The sequence below is a fragment of the Xenopus laevis genome, chromosome 7L, assembly GCF_017654675.1.
Source record: "Xenopus laevis strain J_2021 chromosome 7L, Xenopus_laevis_v10.1, whole genome shotgun sequence".
NCBI classification, from domain to species: domain Eukaryota; kingdom Metazoa; phylum Chordata; class Amphibia; order Anura; family Pipidae; genus Xenopus; species Xenopus laevis.
The window spans coordinates 108,438,756-108,460,447 of record NC_054383.1 but is presented as its reverse complement, the minus strand read 5'-3'; the positions used below and the strand labels follow the sequence as shown (position 1 = coordinate 108,460,447).

At 37.1% G+C, this 21,692-nt stretch overlaps 1 protein-coding gene across 5 annotated transcripts in view; it reads right to left on the bottom strand.

The window, feature by feature from the left end:
- Nucleotides 1-6,142: 6,142 nt before the first annotated feature.
- Nucleotides 6,143-21,692, bottom strand: part of zswim9.L (zinc finger SWIM-type containing 9 L homeolog) — a 57,935-nt gene continuing 42,385 nt past the window's right edge. For 4 of the 5 annotated variants that reach the window (XM_018226178.2, XM_018226182.2, XM_018226180.2 and 1 more), the window contains exons 14-18: nucleotides 17,866-18,092; nucleotides 15,608-16,679; nucleotides 12,483-12,596; nucleotides 10,435-10,673; nucleotides 6,143-7,811 (exon numbers count right to left, since the gene is read on the bottom strand). In XM_018226178.2, coding sequence (XP_018081667.1) covers nucleotides 6,461-7,811; nucleotides 10,435-10,673; nucleotides 12,483-12,596; nucleotides 15,608-16,679; nucleotides 17,866-18,092 — 3,003 coding nt within the window. In that variant the 3' untranslated portion in view covers nucleotides 6,143-6,460. The remainder of the gene's footprint in view (nucleotides 7,812-10,434; nucleotides 10,674-12,482; nucleotides 12,597-15,607; nucleotides 16,680-17,865; nucleotides 18,093-21,692) is intronic. The other variant, XM_041569457.1, reaches the window with a different exon arrangement.

The following is a 21,692-nucleotide window of genomic DNA, read 5'->3' as shown; positions in this document are numbered from 1 at the left end:
AATAAGATACTTTGTAACAATTTTGACTCTGGTTGGTGCTGGTAGTGGTGAACTACTAGGAGGAGCAGCACACCAGTCCCTCTTTTCTCTGAACTGAACAGCCAGAAAAAAAAAGTTTCTAACTTAATTAGCTTTTGGCAGGGAGCTCAGAACAGCTAACAGGTGCAAATAAGATACACACTGGGCAAACAATGCCTGCAAGGTCAACGTATACACTACAGCAGTGGATACGGAATATATTATTGCTGCTTGGAAAACGTCACTCAGGTGGTGTTTCTGGAGACGGTATTATTATTGATATTTAGACAGAATGTGAAAAAGCTCACACAGCTAGGTGGCAGTTGTTTGAAGAACACACTGGGCAAACAATGCCTGCAAGTGCACTACTATTGGTGCACTACTATGAAGAACAGCAAACAGCACTGGACACGTTAAAGAACAGTAAGATAAGTAAAATAAAAAAAAATATATATATATTAAAAAAAAAAAAAATTACTCTGGTTGGTGCTGAACTACTAGGAGCAGCACACCAGTCCCACTCCCCAACACAGCTAGACTAATAGCACTGGGCTCTTATAGTAGCAAAGTAAAAAAACAAAAAAGAAAATAAAAGCAGTCCTTACAAGGACTATTGGGTTATTACAGCAGTCAGCAGATGAGATCAGAAGCAGTGCCCACAGCAGCTACATAAAGAGCACTGCAGTAGAAGGTAGATTACTAGTCAGCAAAGCTAACTAACCTAAACTCACTGTCCCTCAAATCCCTGCAGAGTTCTGTCCCTACAATACAGAGCAGTATCAAGTAGATTACTAGCCAGCAAAGTTACTATCAACTGTCCCTCAAATCACTAAACAGCTCTCTCCCTACACTAGCTCTTCCAAGCACACACAGGCAGAATGAAAAAACACTGCAGGGCTTCAGTTTATATATGGAAGGGGAGTGGTCCAGGGGGTGTGGGGGTGGTCCAGGAGGGAGAGCTTCCTGATTGGCTGCCATGTATCTGCTGCTCTGGGGTGAGAGGGCAAAAATAAGCGCCAGCTAAGGCGAAGCCCAAATTGGCGAACGTCACGCGTTCGCGAACATTCGGCGGACGCGAACAGTCGATGTTCGCGGGCGAACAGTCCGCGACATCCCTAGCCAAGAAGAACCCCAGTGTGGTAAGTAAATGAACCCTTAAATATTTTACATATATTCTGTTAAAAATAACTTCACCAACAGTGTCACTTGTTAGCTGCAAACAGTTTCATGTAAAACTCCTTTCAAGGTACCCGAGTTAAAAAATGTGGGGGAAAAACACTGCAAATGTTCTCAAATTGCCCCCTACATAACCCTCTTAAAACTATAGATCCCATGCTGCAGATGTTACATTTAATTATAATAATAATGAAATAATAATAATGAAAATATAAACCATTCACTGCTAAATTTAATATATACTCTTTTTCTATTTGGAAACATTTAGGATCCATTATCGGGAAACCCTTTTATCCAGAAAGCTCAGAATTATGGGAATTATGGGAAGGCCATCTCCCATAGGCTCCATTTAATCAAATTTTTAAAAATGACTTCCTTTTCACTGTAACAATAACACAACCTTGTACTGGATGCTAAGATTTAATTAACCACTATTAGAGGCAAAACAAGCCTATTGGGTTTATTTAATGTTAAGTTATTTTTTTAGCAAACGTAAGGCATGGAGATCCAAATTATGGAAAAATCCCAGATCCCAAGCATTCTTGATAATAGCTCCCATACCTGTACCTTGTTATCATTAGAACTTTAATCTGCCGGCTGTATTATATTTATTGTTTATTATGTTTCATAAATAAGTCAATACTGGAGCAGTACATAACCAAAATTCCAAAATATTGAATGTAGAAATATACAAAAAAAAAAAAAACTTGGAGCAATAAAGACCCAATTTAAATTATGAAAATAAATCTGAACAAACTAAAAATTACATTAGAGCAAAGAAAAAAATACTTGAAATAAAAGCATTAAAGCACTTATAATATTAAATGGGAAATAATTAGATAATTTTCATGAAATATTTCAATCCTCTTGTTCAGATGACCTTACGAATCTCAATTTAGTCAGCAATTTCTTCTTTGGTTTATCAAAGGAATCTAGATATCTGGATCATAGGCAATAAAAAGAATAGGATGACTTTCCTTTCTCAAAATTTTAAAAGCTTCCTGAAAGCATAACTGGCTTAGAGAAACAAGAACTTCCTTTAAGGTAGGGACTTCCTTCTGTATCCAATAAAGAGATATAAGTTTCCTCGTAGCATTCATGAAAAGGTGTAATAAATTCAAAATCTCCTTCTCTAATTTCAAGGCTGAGTTGTCAAAAACACTATCACCCTCAATTAAATCTAACAAAGCAAACATTGGATATAATTTGATTTTTCTCTCTAGGTTAAGGCTAAGGCCACACTAGGCGATAGCGCGGCGATTTGACTCGCGGCGACTTTTAAGCCGCAATCGCTGTGGAAACTTTTGCGCTGGCGTCTATGGGGAATCGCCAGCGTAAAAACACACGCGGCGATCTTTTTTCTATTGTCGCTCGAAATCGCCTCGCTAGGCGATTTCGAGCGACAATAGAAAAAAGATCGCCGCGTGTGTTTTTACGCTGGCGATTTTACGCGATTCCCCATAGACGCCAGCGCAAAAGTTTCCACAGCGATTGCGGCTTAAAGTCGCGGCGAAAAGTCGCCGCGAGTCAAATCGCCGCGCTATCGCCTAGTGTGGCCTTAGCCTAAGAAAGAAAAACCTCTCCAGTTTCTCCCATAATTGAGAGATTAAAGGCCAGGACCAAAAGTAAAGAAACATGTCCACATTCTCACCCTCACATTTTGGGCAATAAGAGCTATTATTACTATCAACTTATTTATAACAGTAACCATAACCCTTATGTATTAACCTAAAGGGGGTTATTTATCAAGGTCCGAATTTATCTCAATACTGCAACAAACTCCGATCTAACCTGCTCGGGTTTTTAACGCTTATTTTTTATTACATTTTCCCGAAAATTACCTTTGCGGGAAAAGCTCAAATTTTCACGATTTTTTCGTGAATTTTCCCCGAAAGCTCCGGAAACATCGTGAAATTGCCCGAAACCCCCGACTGTTCCCATTGACTTTTATGCAACCTCGACAAGTTTGAGATGCCGTGTTTTTATATTCAGGCTTTTTAGCCCTCGGCGTTTAATAAATTCTGAAAAAATCGTGATTTTTTTAAAAAGATTTTATAAAATTTCATGGTATTCGGAGCTTATAAATAACCCCCTAAATGTTGCAGTCTCCAGTTCTCAGCTCCCAACCTAGTATTGTAACTCTTAAGAGATTTAAGAAACTGGACTGATACAATAGAATAATCCAGGAACTTTGAACAGCAACTAGCAGAAAGCTGTAAAGGGTTGTCCATTTTTAAAAGAAAATTTAGAAAGTTACTAGATATAAAATTGACTTTATTTCAAAAAGGAAAGTTTTATAAGCTTATTAATCAATTGAGTCAAGTCATTACTCGCAAGAGCTAATGAGCTAGCATTAAAATATAACCGTAGATGTTCTTTCATTTGAAAATATAAAACGCTCTACTTGTCAGAAATGTTAAATTTATTTTCTAACACTTCCCAAGAAAAAAGCTTGCCTTTATCTAGATCCAATACTTCTTTTAGCAAAGTTGGAATATTGTTCTTAAACCCAAGTAAAGAGGAAGGAACTGGATAAACAAAATCCTTTAAATTTTGAACCGAAGTGAAAGGTGCAATACAACGGTCTATGTCATGGTTCTTAAAAAGAAACTTTTGAAATAGTTGAGAATATCACACCACTTCTTACGAAGAATCGATAAAATATGACCAAATGAAGGATGCCAAGATTCCGTTTCTGGATTAGTATACCTAAACCCTCCATATATCCATTCCATAACATAACAATGAGGCTATATTACATTTTCGGAAATTAGGTACATTTAAACCACCTTTTGATGGGTGAAATTGTAACTTGGTCAAGGCAATCTTTGATTTAATAGATCGCCATAAAAAGGATGACAAAGCTGAATTTAAAGCTTTGATATATGAATGCCTTAGCAACAATGGGAGATTAATTAAGGGGTAAATTAATTAAGGAAATATAAGCGTCTTGAAGAAAATGTTCCTCCCCCTTAAATTTAAAGGTGCATCTTTCCATTTTTTACATTGAGAAATAAATTTAATAGCAGATGAAAAATTTAAATGATATAACTTCAAATCAGCGGGAATTGTCAAGCCTAAATACACTAAACAATCCTTGGGCTTCTTTAGGTTTATTTTTTTAACACAGATTTAGAAACAAACCCAGAAACATTTATAAATTCTGTTTTTCCTGAATTGATTTTATAACCTAAAACCTTTCATTAAGAAACCAAAATATCAAATATTTTATACAATGCTGGCTGTATCTATATAGGAAAGGGCGGTGAAATAATACCATGTCTAATACCATGTCTGAAGTGTGGCCATCCATTGAACTGAGCATCATATTGGTGCATGCGCAGTTGGAGCAGTCTTTCAGTTCATAGCAACTGCGCATGCGCCAAAAGTGACGGAAATTGCCAAAGGGAAGGAAGAGGACGCAAAGAATATCAAAGAGCCAGAAGATGGCTCCTCTGCTCTTACCCTGCACCTATAGGCGAGTAAAGGATTAGGGGCACTTATAGGTGTTATCACCTATGTGAAGGGAGCAGGGAAGGGGAACTATGTAAGGTTCTGGGTAGGGTTTTTTACTAGTGGGGGGTTGAGTTCTCCTTTATAGCAGAGTCTTTAGGAGATGACCCGTAAATTGGAGCTTCCTGGATAAAGGGTTTCCACATAATGTATCCGAAACCTGTACTAGCTAAAAAATCTATTGTGGAAGGAAATTAATGAGCTCGATGCAGATGAAGCAAGGGGTTGATTTGACATCTCAAAAACAAAGCAGAACTAATGCTGAAGAAGATCAGCTATCTTGGTGTGCCATCCAGGACATTTCTGGCCTCTTAAACTAAATATGCTCCAGGCAATGATTTGCAGTTGTATTTTTAATGAACAAAATATCTTACCCAAATGGGAGGACAATAAAAAAGTGTCTATGCATACTAGAAAGAAGGAATCAAAAATTGATAGTTACCTGTTTCAGTGTTTGCAATTTTTTTTTAGATAGCTAGCACAAACCAGGGAAAAAATTAATAAAGGCAGTATGGCTACAAAAATACATATCACAGCAATATAAAGAAATTAGTGTGAGGAGCTAAAACAGAATTACAGCTAGGAATGTAAAACTCAGCTCTAGATTTCCATGATCCTACGGAACATTCTTCTAGACACTAGTAACACTAGCTCACGGTAAGGCTTGTAGAATGAAGAAAAAACTGAAGTGGGTAGGCCTTGAAAAATATATGATTAATATATGATTTAAAGTTTAAATGATATCCTTCTGAAAAGTGTAAACTTTAACATATCTATCTATTTATCTATCTATCTACTGTATCTATCTATGGCTCATCATAAACATAGATACATTTACGTGGCTATTCAAAAATACCCTGTTATTTTAGACATCTGGGACTACCCGTGGCTCAAATGTTGGCTAGCCAAATGTCTCTCTTTGTTAGCAGTGCATTAAACCATCTAGAAAAGTCTTTCAAAGTTATGTGAGCATAAACATTTATTTTGCTCCCAGAGATATATGCAATAGCATATAGGTAAAAAAACAACATGCACCAGCCTCCTCTACTAGTGATGTATGGGTCAAGTCTTCCCCCGCACCTGTGCCCTCCTAACCCTAACCCGGCCTATTCCCGAGGCGTGGGGCAGGCTACAGTCTATAAATTGACAGGCCAGAAGCCAGCGACCTGAAGATTTCTTGCGGTAGTCAGCCCGAACCAGCCTGACCCGCGGGTTTTGGGCCAGCCCACACAGCACTACCCTCTACATACTGTTTATAACAAATGCAATGTAAATAACCAACAAAGTAAATAGCCACACTGAATTACATGGTTTCTATCTAATGTTTTTATCCTAGGCTAAATGCAAATCCTGCCTCATACATGAGACTCATTGTATGACAGGGATCCTATAGCATACGGTTAACAACTCACTTTTGAACAAAAAACAAAACAAAAACATTTATGTAATTTAATAATGTCTCTGTTAGCGGTTACCTTAAAGTCATTTAAGCAAGTCAGATGAGACACAGTAAGATGTGATTAATTCAATATATGTTAAGTCAGAAATAGCTTAACATAATTTATTCAGAAGGCACACCCTGCATAGTGTATTTAAACAAGTCTACTATACTTTCTTCAGTTCTAATGCTTTTCTTTTACAGATACCAAGACTGGAGGCCAGCTCGTGACGTCAATATCTAATTCTTAACTACAATATCTGCTGAAAGTTATAGAGAAAGTAGGTTTACAATGTAAAAAAAAAAAATATAAAGTTAATTTTGTATATTAGCTGTATCTACTTGTACTAATTTATCATCCAGCATTGTTTCACCAGTCCAGAGGCGTGCAGCAAATATATGCCGACATGGTAATCCTCTTTCTTTAAAAATGGAGCAATTGCATTGTGAAAGAGATTTTTCCACTACAAATGAGCATGTACCATCATTAAGTAAAAATCCATCATCGAATTCACTGATATCATAGTGCCCATATTTTGTGTTGGTGATCTCCTCTTGTAGCAACTTTAAGACAGGTGGATGGCATAGTTTCTTGTAAAAATCAGTGATCTTATTTTCATCAAGAGTGCAGGTCAGTGCCTTCAGACTCTGAAGTTTAAGAAGACCATTAACAATGCAAGCCAATGAAGTACTTAGATTGACTGACTCTAAAGACTGCAGATTTATTCTGAAGTGGTTATCAAACCTAATGCGATGTGGTTCAGGCAGGCCCGTACACGCCACCCATCTTTTTCTGTGCATGTGCCAATGATTGAGAAAAAAATCTAAAAAAGCAGTATTAGCTGCTGCTTTCAGCACTTTAAGATTTTGCTTGTATATCTCAGCAGAGCTTGAACGAACAAGGTCACAAACTATGTTCTTAATATTCACTTGCACAGATTGTTCTTCCTCTTCAATCCTAGTATTTAACAGTTGAAGAGCATATGCTTGGCTCATAATCACTTCTCTTTTTGGAAGGAGACCCTGCACCAACTCAAGTTCCTCGAAGGTGGCATGCAGCACGATGCTTTTGATCATGGGTTTCACAAAGTCTGAAATGCTTTGCATTAAAGACACCACCATGAATCTGACGGGAGTTTGGCTTTCCTTGCGAGTGATGAAGTATGCACAGGTTCGACCTCTTTGGTCAGCATCTTCACAAACAGCAGTGTACAGGTAAAAGTCATTATTAATTGGCATTGTTTTTTCAATGCAGAGCACAGATGGGAAACGTTGCAGTACATTTTTCATGGTAGCGGTCATCAGAAAGATCCCTTCTACTTCTGCAATATCAGGGTAAAATAACAGCTTGATTTTGACCTTGGGGTCTTTACAAAATATTAGAGTCAGTTCATCCAGAAGCTCTCTCAAGGAGATTTCCTCGTCGCTACTTTGACACACTAGATCCTGCAAGTCCTTGAACAAAAGAAACTGTTTGGAGATGGCTTTAGTCATTTCCAAGAAGAGAAAAGGCTTTGCTCTTAGCATAAACCTAGGAAATAAACTTTCAAATTCATCTTCTGCTATTCCATGATTGTGATCCAGTTGAGCGTGTGTCACTATCAGACAGTTATTTTGTGGTCCAGCTTCAACTATGATATTTGCTTGGCAGAGGGCTGGCAGCTCTCTAAATAAGAGATAAGAATAACAGTTAGTCTGTTTCTTAAGAAATACAGACATGATCTAATAATGTATAGGCCATTTTTTTATACAAATTTAGAGCACAATAACAATGTTTCTGATTAATATTTTATTATTTCAATGTATACCAAGTTATAGGTATCTTAAAGGGGTAGTTCATCTTTAATTTAACTTTTATTATGTTATAGAATGGCCACTTTTCAATTAGCCTTCATATTTTCTTTTTTATAGTTTTTGAATTATTTGCCTTTTTCTTCAGACTCTTCCCATCTTTCAGATAGGGGTCACTGATCCCATCTAAAAACATATACTCTGTAAGACTATAAATGTATTGTTATTGTTACTTTTTAATACTCATATTTCTATTCAGGCCTCCCCCATTCATATTCCAGTTTCTTATTCAAATAAGTGCACAGTTGCTAGGGTTATTTGAAACCCAGCAACCAGATTCGTGAAATTGCAGACTGGAGAGCTGCTGAGTAAAAAGATAAATAACTCAAAAACCACAAATAATAAAAAAAGAAAACCAATTGCAAATTGTCTCAGGATATCACTCTCTACATCATACTAAAAGTTAATTTAAAGGTGAACAATCCCTTTAAAGTTTTTTTAAGAAGGCACATCTTGCATTGTTTATTGCAAAATATTCTATCATTTCTACCTTATTGTCATGTTTAGGGCCCTATTTATGGTTGCTCAAGTTGGCTCGTGTAATCATCAAGGAAACCGGATGTGAGTTTCTGTTACCCATGTTGGCTTTCGGGCCAAAAAAGCTCTGCAACTTCTGTAATTTTTACCGAACGGGTTTTGTTACGAAGAAATATTTGATACCGAAAGCATTTCTTTGTAACAAAATCCCGTTTAGTATAAATTTCTGAGATTGGCAAGCTTTTTTGGCCCTAAATCCCAGCGTGAGTACGGAAACTAACATCAGATTTCCTTGATGATTGCTTGAGCAATTATAAATAGGACCCAAATGTACCGGTATTTATTTTACAGATCCCTGCATCTGAAAATGGCACACATGCTACAGTATATGTCATTATGCTGGTGTCTATGTTTACTTTATATATAATTATATATATATATATATATATATATATATATATATATATATATATATATATATATATATATATGAGATCCATTATCCAGAAACCCATTATCCAGAAAGCTCCGAATTACCTTGAAAGGCTGTCTCCCATAGGCTCCATTTTATCCAAATATTCAAAATTTTTAAAGGTGATTTCCTTTTTCTCTGTCATAGTAAATCAGTACATTGTACATGATCCAAACTAAGATATAATTAATCCTTATTGGAAACCAGCCTATTGGGTTTATTTAATATTTACATGATTTTCTAGTAGACTTAAGGTATGAAGATCCAAATTACAGAAAGATCTTTTATCCGGATGAAAGAAAAATTAGTGATTCACAGAGCAGAAGATAGAGAGAATAGAGAAACACCTTAAAGATGGCGTTGAGCTTTTAGCAATTCAAGGAATGTGACACTGTTTAATGCTTGATTTTAACCATATACAGGTATAGGATCCCTTATCCGGAAACCCGATATCCAGAAAGCTCCGAATTACGGAATTGCTGTCTCCCATAGACTCCATTTTATCCAAATAATCCAAATTTTTAAAAATGATTTACATTTTCTCTGTAATAATAAAACAGTAGCTTGTACTTGATCCCAACTAAGATATAATTAATCCTTATTGGAGGCAAAACCAGCCTATTGGGTTTATTTCATGTTTAAATGAATTTCTAGTAGACTTAAGGCATGAAGACCCAAATTACGGAAAGATCCGTTATCCGGAAAACCCCAGGTCCCGAGCATTCTGGATAACAGGTCCCATACCTGTATAGTATGTTAAGTGCAGTAATGATCTATTTTTACCATACATAGTATGCTAGTTGCTAAAATGTATATACTTCTTATATCCTGTGTGGGGGAAACATATATAAAGCTTCATTTGGGGGGAAGCTCTATGACTTCTGCCTGGACTTCAGAGTGCCTGGTTATGTTGGAATTGCTGCTGAGCCATTTTATGGAGGGGTCCCTCAGCTAAGTGTCAATAAATCTCTTATGTTTGTTTTACTTGTGTATGTCAGTTTAATCACTCTACAGACTGAACAAGAGCTCATCTCAATACTCCGGAAAACCCCAGGTCCTGTGCATTCTGGATAAGATATATATATATATATATATATATATATATATATATATATATATATATATATATATATATATATATATATATATATATATATATATATCTGCTCTTTTTACTGCTTCCTCTAATTAAGGGTTTATAAACAGTGACAAAACAGTTGTAAGGTATATAGAACTAAAGTAGGTGAATGCACCAGAAGAGAAACACACAAATCAGTGGGCAAAGTAATAGGAAATAAACAAATATTTAAAGTACACTAACAGAAAATAGAATTATTACTAGGAAAAGTGATAATGACCACTTTTAGTTTGTACTAAAACAACTTTCTGTGTGTGGCTCTTGGAAGTGTGCTAACTGAAGGGGAATATGCTCTAATAGGAGCGAGCTAAATCACAGGATACAGGCTAAAAGAATACAATGCATACATACCCAGGGTAGTCCCTTCCTGAACACTGGGTTATAATGGAATACTTGCACACCAGATGTATAAAGCTGTATTTTAGCACTGCCATCATTTTGCCAGTAGTTGAGTCTGCTCTGGACAATGGCCTGTAACATCTTATCTTAAACAGATACATGTTTCTTTCACACCATCGGTCAAAAAAAGTTCGAAACTCCATCCAGCTTGAGAATTTCTTTCCTTCTACAATGTTCAGGTTTGCTGGTTTCTGGCAAAAAAAAGTAACATATTGTGAAGTTTTCTGTTCAGAAAAGTGTGGGTTGCATCGCCATGAGTAAACGCTGATTTTTGAGTTTGATGCTGTGATCAGAAACTATTCTATTTATTTCAGCAAAAAATGAGAACACGCAAGAACAGTTTTCTCACATTGTTAGATTGACTTTAATGTTAATGCAAATTGGAAAATCTCGGTGTATCTGGAATTCTCGAGTAATTGGAGCAACAGAAAGAATTTCATTCAAACAAAAGTATTGCCCATTGGTTTGAATGGATCTTGGCAGGTTGAGCAGCCACATTAAATCCACCATAACCTAAAGACTAAGGGGCCTATTTACTTACTAAAATTTAGAGTTTTTAAAAAACATTTCTCTAAAACTCTACTGTGGAATTTAATATATTTTGTTATCGGAAAATACGTTCGCACAGACAATTGTCAATGTTAGCGACCTTGTTTGCATTTTTTTGACCGATTACAGACCTCAATGACTTTCTCGCAAAGTTTGAGACTAAATGGCTTTTGAGAACATTTACAGTGTATGTAATAAAATTTCAAAGTGTATTTTGCGACAAAATATTTAACAAAACTGCAGAGCAGCTGTTAAAGGAGAAGGAAACCCCCACGGAGTTCACAGATGCCATCTTCTTCCACACGATCTTCTTCCTGCTTTGACAGGCGCAGTAGGAGCATTTCGCCAGTACGGATCTACTCGCATGCGCCAAAAGTCACGAAGTTTTCCGATTTCACTTTGTGACTTTTGGCGCATGCGCAGTAGATCCGTACTGGCGAAATGCTCCTACTGCGCATGCGCCAAAAACGCTGGTCAAAGCAGGAAGAAGATCGCTTGGAAGAAGATGGCGTCGGTGAACTCCGTAGACTGGACCTGCGCAGAGGGGTAAGTAACAAGTTAGGGGCATTTGCCCAGCGGGACAGGTAGGCCAGGGGGGAGGGGGAGCAACACAGGGGAGGGTTTTTGCGCCCAGGGGGTTTCCTTCTCCTTTAACTCTAACACTAACCTTTGCGATGTAATATTTGCCAGCGAATGATCGTACATTGTGAGCAGTGCTAAACATTCGCAAAAAACGCCATTTTAAACATCGCTTGCGATTTTTATTTACATTCCCCCTTATTAATTCGAGATTTTTTAAGTGTTAAGTGTAAAATTTAAAGGAACAGCTCAGTGTAAAAATAAAAACTATTATAGAAAATAGATAGGCTGTGCAAAATAAAAAATATTATTAATATAGTTAGTTAGGCAAAAATGTAATGTATAAAGGCTGGAGTGACTGGATGTGTAACAGAACAGAACACAACTTCCTGCTTTGCAGCTCTCTAACTCTGAGCTAGTCAGCGACTTGAAGGGGACAACATGGGACATAACTGGTCAGTGAGTTTGCAATTGATCCTCAGCATTCAGCTCAGATTCAAAAGCAACAGATATGACCCATGTGGCCCCCCCCTCAAATCACTGATTGGTTACTGCCTGGTAACAGTGGAAACAAAGAGAGCTTAAAAGCCGGAATTAGTGTTCTGGCTATTATGTTACACATCCAGTCACTCCAGCCTTTATACATTACATTTTTGGCTAACACAGTTTTTATTTTTACACTGAAAAATTCCTTTAAAGCAGTCAAGGTCCCATAGAAGTCAATGGGAGCTGCGCTGATCCTAGTGGACTTTTTTTTAGCCATTCAGATGTTTTAGGGATATTTGTATTTTTTCTGCACTTTTTATGGAAATGGTAAGGCTCAATAACTAGGCTAGGCCAAGTAAAGATTGTAAGTAAGAGCTGTAACTTACCTCATCTCTGAGGATGGAATTTGAGATGTCTTCTAAAATAGATGTTGACAGTTTGGAACTTTCAGAGCTTTGTGAGAAACTGTTATTAATCCCATTCATGTGACTTTCAGACATCTTGAATTAAAAGAGATGGAATAATACATTTATAATACATTTTTATGATTTTATGATCAATTTGTTCATTAGCTAATCAATATATTTCTTTAAAACCCTGAGTGTAATGGAATTGTGCTTTGTAGGATTGACCAAACACTAGGGGGCATATTTATCAAGGGTCGAATTTCAAATTGAAAAAACTTCGAAATTCAAAAATTAAATTAAATTAAATTACCGAAATTAAGCGATTAAGATTAAGTTTTTTTTGGTCAAATAGGTCCGTTTTCAATCGAATAGGTCCGTATTTGGCCGAATTTGAATCATACAAATCGAAGAAATAACGCATTTGATTCAAAGTTTTTCCCAAAAAAAATTCGATTTTAAATTTACTCCAAATAGGTTCCAGGGGGACCCCATAGGCTAAAACTGCAATTCGGCAGGTTTTAGATGGCAAATGGCGAATTTCAATCAAAAATTCACCTCAACCTTTGATAAATCTGCCCCTAGCTGTATCATGCATCAGTAATGAGTTCCTGTTTTAGAATTTGCCTCAACCACTACTGCACACAGGTAAGCATCCTGACTGATACTTGAGTTTTTGTGACATAGAGGAACATTTATAACAAAGCCACTGTTCTCAACATCTAGTACTTGATGGCATACTGCTAAGATTAAAGGCTATTGTTCAGGAGCTGTCTAGCCTGGAGTTTCAGCAACTATCTGGCAGCTAGGGTCCAGCTGAGTGGAGAGAGATACTAGAAGTTTAATATAAAACATAAAACACAAAATAAACCCAGTAGGATTATTATAACAGGTATGGGACCTGTTATCCAGAATGCTCTGGACCTGGGGTTTTGCGGATAATGTATATTTCTGTAATTTGGATCTCCATACCTTTAGTCTACCTTTAGTCATGTAAATGTTAAATAAACCCAATAAACTGGTTTTGCTTCCAATAAGGATTAAAGTGGACCCGTCCCCCAGACTTAAAAATCTGTATAATACAAGTCCTTTTCAAATTAAATATGAAATCCAATTTCTTTTTTTTATTAAAGCATTCATAGCTGTTGAAAACTCATTTAAAAATCTCAGCTGTCAATCAAATATTGTCTGCCCCTTCTCTATGCCTAGGCATAGAGGAGGGGCAAGCAATTACTTTCACTTTCCATTCAGCACTTCCTAGATGTCACTGCTCTCCCTACATTCCCCCAGTTCTCTTAACCATTTAATTGTGTAGCCAGGACATGGGGATGGACATTGGGTCCCCCATTCTGGTGCACAAACAAGATTCTGAGATGATACAAGGCTTGTCTTAATAACAGTGTCCACAAAATGGCTCCTGCCTGCTTGTTATAATTATGAGTCCCAGACTGATGGAAACAAGATTCAAATAATTTATATAGTGTAATTAAAGTTCATTTTGCTTGACTAACATGATAAAATAGGATTTGAAATAATTTTTTTGGGTGACGGGTCCCCTTTAATTATATCTTAGTTTGGATCAAGTACAAGGTACTGTTTTATTATTACAGAGAAAAAGGAAATCATTTTAAAAAATTGAGTTATTTGTTTATAATGGAGTCTATGGGAGATGGCCTTCCCATTATTCTGAGTTTTCTGAATAACGGGTTTCCAGATAATGGATCCCATACCTGCAGGTCAAATCCTCATATGCTGCATTAGAAGTTAAAGTGGACCTGTCACCCAGACATAAAAATCTTTATAATAAAAGTCCTTCTTAAATTAAATATGAAATCCAATTTCTTTTTTTTAATTAAAGCATTCATAGCTGTTGTAAACTCATTTAAAAATATCAGCTGTCAATCAAATATTGCCTACCCCGCCTCTATGCCTAGGCATAGAGGCGGGGCAAGCAATTACTTTCACTTTCCATTCAGCACTTCCTAAATGTCACTGCTCTGCCTACATTCCCCCAGCTCTCTTACCATTTAATTGTGTAACCAGGACATTGGGTCCCTGTCCACCTGGTGCACAAACAAGATTTTGAGATGATACAAGGCTTGTCTTAATAACAGTGTCCACAAAATGGCTCCTGTCTGCTTGCTATAATTATGAGTTCCCAGATTGAAGGAAACAATATTCAAATAATTTATACAGTGTAATTAAAGTTCATTTTGCTTGACTAACATGATAAAGTAGGATTTGGATAATTTTGTTTGGGTGACGGGTCCCCTTTAAAAGGAGAATATCATTTAATATTTAAAATGCTTTATTTATTAATTGAAACACTGTTGTTTTCTGCAGTGTCTCGCCTAGACATACACTGCATGTGTAAAGTCTCTTCATTATTCATAGGAGAAATTAATATGTATAGTGAAATTAAAAGAAAAAGGAAAAAAAAAGCAGGACTTACTAGGCAGTCAATAACACTGCCACAGATATAAAATATCTTAACAGCCAAAGATCCAGCATTTAATAGATACTTTTTATGTATATGCACTGTGTATATTGTGTTTGAATCCCCCTAGATAAATAAGGTATGGAAACATGGGAGGGGGCTTACAACACAGGGGGTTAATTTACTAAGATTACTAAATTGCACCAATGCAACCACCTATTTTAACCAATGAGATCTTTGCTTTAATTTTCCATTAGTAGACTTATGAAAACAAATTGCCGATTGTTTGCTTTGGGCAACTGCGCTGGTCCTCTGTAGTACCTATGTTTATAAATGAGCCATAAGATTCACTAATAATGCAGCCATATGGTATGTAGAAATTTCTACTGGAAATATCACCTAGAGAAAGGAAAGCAGCGAGAGATGCCAACACAGGTTGGCAGTCTTCTGTAAGATAATTCATGCAGTTAACTACAGGTATTACGGAATGAGAGATTTCATATGTACGAAAGCTATAAGAATATACTGTATATCCATATCTCTACAGGTGCCACAATATATTAATAATATTCTAACAGTGTCACACACACACACATATATATATATACACACATACAGCAAATCTTAAGAAATGGTTTGATGTTGCATTTGTATGCTTACATCTACTTACCTCTTTATTACCAATATCAGGGGGGCTGTAGGTCTGTGCTGTATATTCCCTAGAAGTCCGTATCATTTCTAGCAAGACTGCAGTGCATGATGCCAGCGAACTAGGAAAGCTTAACATTGAACGTAGCTCATTTGCATGCCAGGCTGTAAACTCAATGAAATTCCCATCCTTCATCCTGTGGCCCCAGCTTTCAACCCAATCCTCCTTACGTATGTGCCATGTATTGAGAAAGTACTGGAAAAAATGTTCAGTAGCCGTCCTTTCCAACTCTTTAAAGTATATGTTGTAAAGCATGGATGTTTGGGAATGAACTAAATTATAAATTATTTGCTTTAGCTCCTCTTCTGTGGCTGGGTCTTCCATCCTCATCTGGTAGCATAATGTATCTAGAGCATGTGTTTGGCTCATACGCACACAGCAGGAAGGTAGAAGATCCTGAATAAAATCAAGCTGGGTCAGATCTGTCTGGAGTACCATACCTTCAAGTCTTTCTTTTATTTGAGGAATGCTTTGCATGAGAGAAATCACAATAGACACGACGGGAGCTGCACATTCTTTCCTTGTGATCAAGTATGCAACTTCTCTGCCATTACTGCTGTCATCTTCACATAGCACTGTGTACAGGTCAAACTTCTCATTAAGAGTTAGCGACTGGCCCAAAAAGAGAAGGGACGAGAATGCTTCCAGTAAATGTTGTGAATGTGATACCATGATAAACACGCTCTCCAGGGACAGCGTTTCTGAACAAAATGATAACTTCAGCTTAACTTTGGGATCTTCTAAGAACAAAAAGTCAAGTTCTTTGAGTAGATCCTGAGTATCATTCTCCAGGAACATACTCCAGTTCAGGATATCCTTAAGATGCTGTTGAGTGACAAAACCGTTTCCAAAACTGCTTGTCAGTGACGCAAACCGGGGCCATGATGAGAGTCGACAGTACTTGAAGCAAGCACTAAATTCTTCTGGATCAATTGTATGATTATGCACATGCTGTGAATGGCTAGTCACTAGGCAATTCTTCTCTGCCATATGCTTCACAGTAAGGAAAACAGGGCAAGATGAATGGGCTGTGCTGGTAGAAATACATAAAAAAAAAACATAAGTAAATATTGGTGAAGTGCTCACAAAAGCCATGTTGGTTCATTTAGCAGCCACAAACCAGAATTATTGTGTTGGTTATTCTCAACCCAGGATGGTGAGCGTGACAAAACTTTACTATAAATTTGGCATTTTCCAAAATCACACATTTGAACACATTGGACACTGCATTGAGGTCAACCACAGTTACACTGAAATCATGGGGAAAACGTTGAATCATGAGGAACAAAACATGGAGCATTGCAGCCAAAATTGCACTTTGCAAAGTTTGCAATTACCTTATTCCATTACTTTTTTATTTTATACTATCAACACAAGCTTTTCAGTTAGCTTATTCCAAATATGGTGTTTTTGTGATAAAATACTGATTTCTTACATTAATGTTTGTTAGAGCACTGATCACCAACCAGTGGCTCGTGAGACACATGTTGCTCCCTAACCCCTTGGATGTTGCTCCCAGTGGCCTCCAGGCAGGTGCTAATTTTTGAATTCCAGGCTTGGAGGCAAGATTTGGTTGTATAAAAATAGGTTTATGGCCTGTAGGCTTCCAGTCCACATAGAGGCTACCATATAGCCAAACGCAGCCCTTATTTGGAACCACTGGTAACTTTTTTCATGCTTGTGTTGCTACATTTGAATGTGGCTCACCAGGTAAAAAAAAGGTTGGGGACGCCTGTGTTAGAGGATAAGAACTAATACTATGAATAAAATAAGGTAAAACATATGGTAAATGTATTTCTTTAGTATCATTAACCTATGGTTATAGTTTAAGTAGCTAATTTACAATAGTTTTGAATGTATGCAATCATCATATCTAAAGCACGTTTCCAAAGGAAAAAATAATGACTTTTGTGCCTTGAAGATAGCTAAAATGATTTCCATCGCTCCCTGAAGGGCAAAAATAGTCTACTCGCCCTAAAGAAAGCAGATGAAACTATTTATAGCAAGCTTTAGTAGGTACTAATATGGGGCATAAGCTTGGACAACTAGGTCACCTAGCATGGTTTTATTGGCTTCGATTTTGTTAGGAGCATGCTTCTTTAGTGCTGGCTTAGTGAACTGGTGGCAGGCATGAGGTCAGTTTTCAAAGACATCTATAAAGCTAAAAAAGCAGTAAAGTAAAAAAAAATGCAGTATGAACATACTATGCCAGGCATTACCTTAAAGTATCTCTCTGTTGAGGCCATCCACCAGTTCCCTTGCACAAGAACTGAACCAGCTGGTATCTCAGGCGCTTCGCATCATCCTCTGACACATTTTCCAAGTGAATAACACTTGTTATCTTAAACAGGGTTTTTGTTTCTTCACACCAGGAATCAAAAAACTCACTGAACTCATTCCAGCTTTCGAAAATCATGCCATTGAGATCAGAAGACTTAACGGTTAGCTAAAACAAAGTAGATAGTACACATAAGATGGCGTTTAATCACTTCATGCATTCCAACTGTAAAATCATTTCTAAGAGTTGTGATGTTTTAATGACAGAAAGGTTTGTGTAAAAATAATAGGGATGCACCGAATCCAGGATTCGGTTCGGGATTCGGCCAGGATTCCGGCTTTTTCAGCAGGATTCGGCCGAATCCTTCTGCCTGGCCGAACCGAATCCGAATTTGCATATGCAAATTAGGGGCGGGAGGGAAATTGCGTGACTTTTTGTCAGAAAACAAGGAAGTATAAAATGTTTTCCCATTCCCACCCCTAATTTGCATATGCAAATTAGGGTTCGGATTCGGTTCGGTATTCGGCCGAATCTTTTGTGAAGGATTCGGGGGTTCGGCCGAATCCAAAAAAGTGGATTCGGTGCATCCCTAAAAAAATAACAGTCCTGTACCCCAAGATTTGTGCTAGCTCCACAACAGAACTGCTGCACAGAGTCAATTTTAAATACTTCAATGGACCGTTATCAAAAAGCAGCAGTGATGCAAATGTAATGGTTTTATTTAGTAATTAGCAATGTACCCTGTCTTGCCTATTGCCTATATTGGTGACTAGTACATGGTTAAATAGAATGTGCACTTTCAGGCAAATATGCAGTATTTAGTACATACGTGTGTAAATAAGTAAAGTAATTGTATAAAAGTAAGTGGCCTCAATTACGTATGCTACTCCATTTTCTTTAACATATGTTTAAATTTCTGTCCGTTATTAGTTTTTTTATGGAAATGTGCTGATTGGATAATGGGGTTTCTGACTATAGCAACCTTTCAACATAATGCCTTCAACCTTAAGGCAAAAATGGAGCTAATTTATTAAGTGCAACATTGTGCAATTCCAAAAACACGGTTTTTGGTTGGTATTTAAAATTCCATTTGCTGCAGGAATGTCTATTAATTAGGGATGCACCGAATCCACAATTTTGGATTCGGCCGAACCCCGGAATCCTTTGCGAAAGACTCGGCCGAATACCGAACCCTAATTTGCATATGCAAATTAGGGGTTGGAAGGGGAAAACCTCTGAATCCTGCTGAAAAAGGCCAAATCCTGGCTGAATCCCGAACCATTCGGTGCATCCCTACTATTTATATAACTTATGTCTGCACTGATGCAGATGTTGATTCCAGGACCCCATTTTTTCCTTGCAGGCAATGATCTTTGGCCTTTTTCAAGTCAGATAGGTAATCATTCTGTCAGGGGGACTTTCATTCAGCCTAATACTTTATACTCTATTGGCAATTCAATGTGGATTGCCAATTGAGTTCTGAGTGCTGTAGGAAGTTACATAACCCTAATATCATTGGCATAACTATAGGGGAAGTAAAACTAGATGCCCTTTTAGTCATTTATTAATTTAAAGGGGAACTCCACACAAACATAACTTAAGCTTTTTCAAAAGTAAACCTAATTTCAAGCAACTTTGCAATATACATCCATTAAAAAATATGCAGACTTTTCATGATTTTTGATGGTTTGAAACAATTCCCGAAGCCTAGCCCCTGTTCTCCTGCTGATCTGTCTGACTACTTTGCTGAGCTGGCTGACTACTGTTACTTTGTATCAACAGCAATCTGTCCTTAGCCTGCATCCTCCAAACCCCACAATTCCCTGCACAAGTGCAATGCATTGTGGGTTATGTAGTTCGTGCATGCTGTCTGTAAGATGTGGAGAAGTTGTTACAACATCAGTGTTTAGTCCCTCCTTCCCTGCCAGGATTTCAAATGATGCAGAAAGGGAAGAACTGTTAAACAGCTGGATTTCAGCACAGAAAATGGCATTTATTCATACTTTTTGAAGAAACAGGTAACTGTAATAGATATATTAGGGGTTTCTGTGTTATGCGGGCCTCTTGAAATCTATCAATCTATCAAATCTCTTTCAAATTTTGGTTTGGAAGCCGAAGTTCCCCTTTAACTTAAAAGTCCAATATATATATATATATATATATATATATATATATATATATATATATATATATATATATATAAAACACCTCTTTCTCTCTCTCTATAACATCTCTGTACATTCTTCATTATTTACATAAAAATAATGTGTATTTGCTAATAATATTTCCTTTCTATGGTTGATAATAAAAATCACTCTCTTGTAAAGGAAACTGAAGACAGACTAAAGTTCCCCCGAAAACTGCTTCTGGTGGTGAAGTGGTGTACCAAATTTCCATGTTCCACCACCATACCAAGCTGCAGTATCGGACTGGGATGCTAGGTGCCCACCAAAAAACCTTAGACTGTTGGCCCACCAGAAAACATTAGACAGTGGGTCAACTTTCCAAACTATTATTCCTCATCTCCTCCCTCTACCTCTTTATTCTCCTAGTCTTTTATATCTACTTACTATATTCTTCCATTATTAAGCATTTGTTTTCCATAAATAAATAGTGAATGACCATGAAATAGGCTAAATGTTTAGAAGCATAAGGGCCTACTGACTCCTGGGCCCACGGGGAGTTTTCCTGGTATCCAAGTGGGACAGTCCGACACCGTCAAGCTGCAATATTTCTTAAAATGCCCTAAAATAGCAGTTTTATGAGAAAACTATACAAACTATTTTGATTTGCTTTACTATTCAGAACAAGATGAGCGAACCAAATCAGATATGTATAGACCTGCTGTTTCAACACACACCATCCATCATGTGATAAGCATTCAATTTGAAAGTAAAGGAAACAGACCAGGAACAGGCAGTACTTTAGTCTGCAAACACCCTTTATTGGTGTATTTTCACTCACGACATGTTTCGGGACCCAGTCCCAAAAGAGACTGGGTCCCGAAACATGTCGTGAGTGAAAATACACCAATAAAGGGTGTTTGCAGACTAAAGTACTGCCTGTTCCTGGTCTGTTTCCTTTACTTTCAAATTGAATGATTTGCTTTACTACAAATTTGTATAATTGTATCTATGTAAAAATCTAAGTAAGGCCAAAGCAGTTAATACAATTCTTTTAAAATGACCCACCTCCATGAAGGAGTATTATAATTAAAAAACACTATCTTCATTAAAGATATAATAGCCTACTTTTGCAAAAGTTTCTATTTATTGGTTAATTATTAATCATTATTGGTTATGTGTTGGGTTTCAGCCGTTTTCACTAAGACATCACTTGCTTGACAACACTTTTGGGCAAATTTACTAAAGGGCGAAGTGACTAACGCTGGCGAAAAAATCGCCAGCGCAACGTCATTTTGGTAATTCGCTGATTTACTAATGGGTGGGGACGTAACTTTGCTAGAGAAAGAGACTGACACTCAATCACCAGGCAAAGTTGCGCTCTGGCGAAGGGACGTAACTACGCAAAATTCACTAAGATGCGGATTTTACAGAACGTTACCTCTTGCAGCCAGACTTGCCTTCGCCATCTCAGACCAGGCAAAGTGCAATAGAGTAGATAGGACTTCCTCAAAACATTTTATAAGTCCCAAAAAAATCCTGGCGTCTTTTCCTTTTTTCAGGGTGATAGGCTACAAAAGAGCATACTTTTTTTTTGGTAACCGGCTACCCTCCTACATTTCCTAACATATGGAACATAAACTAT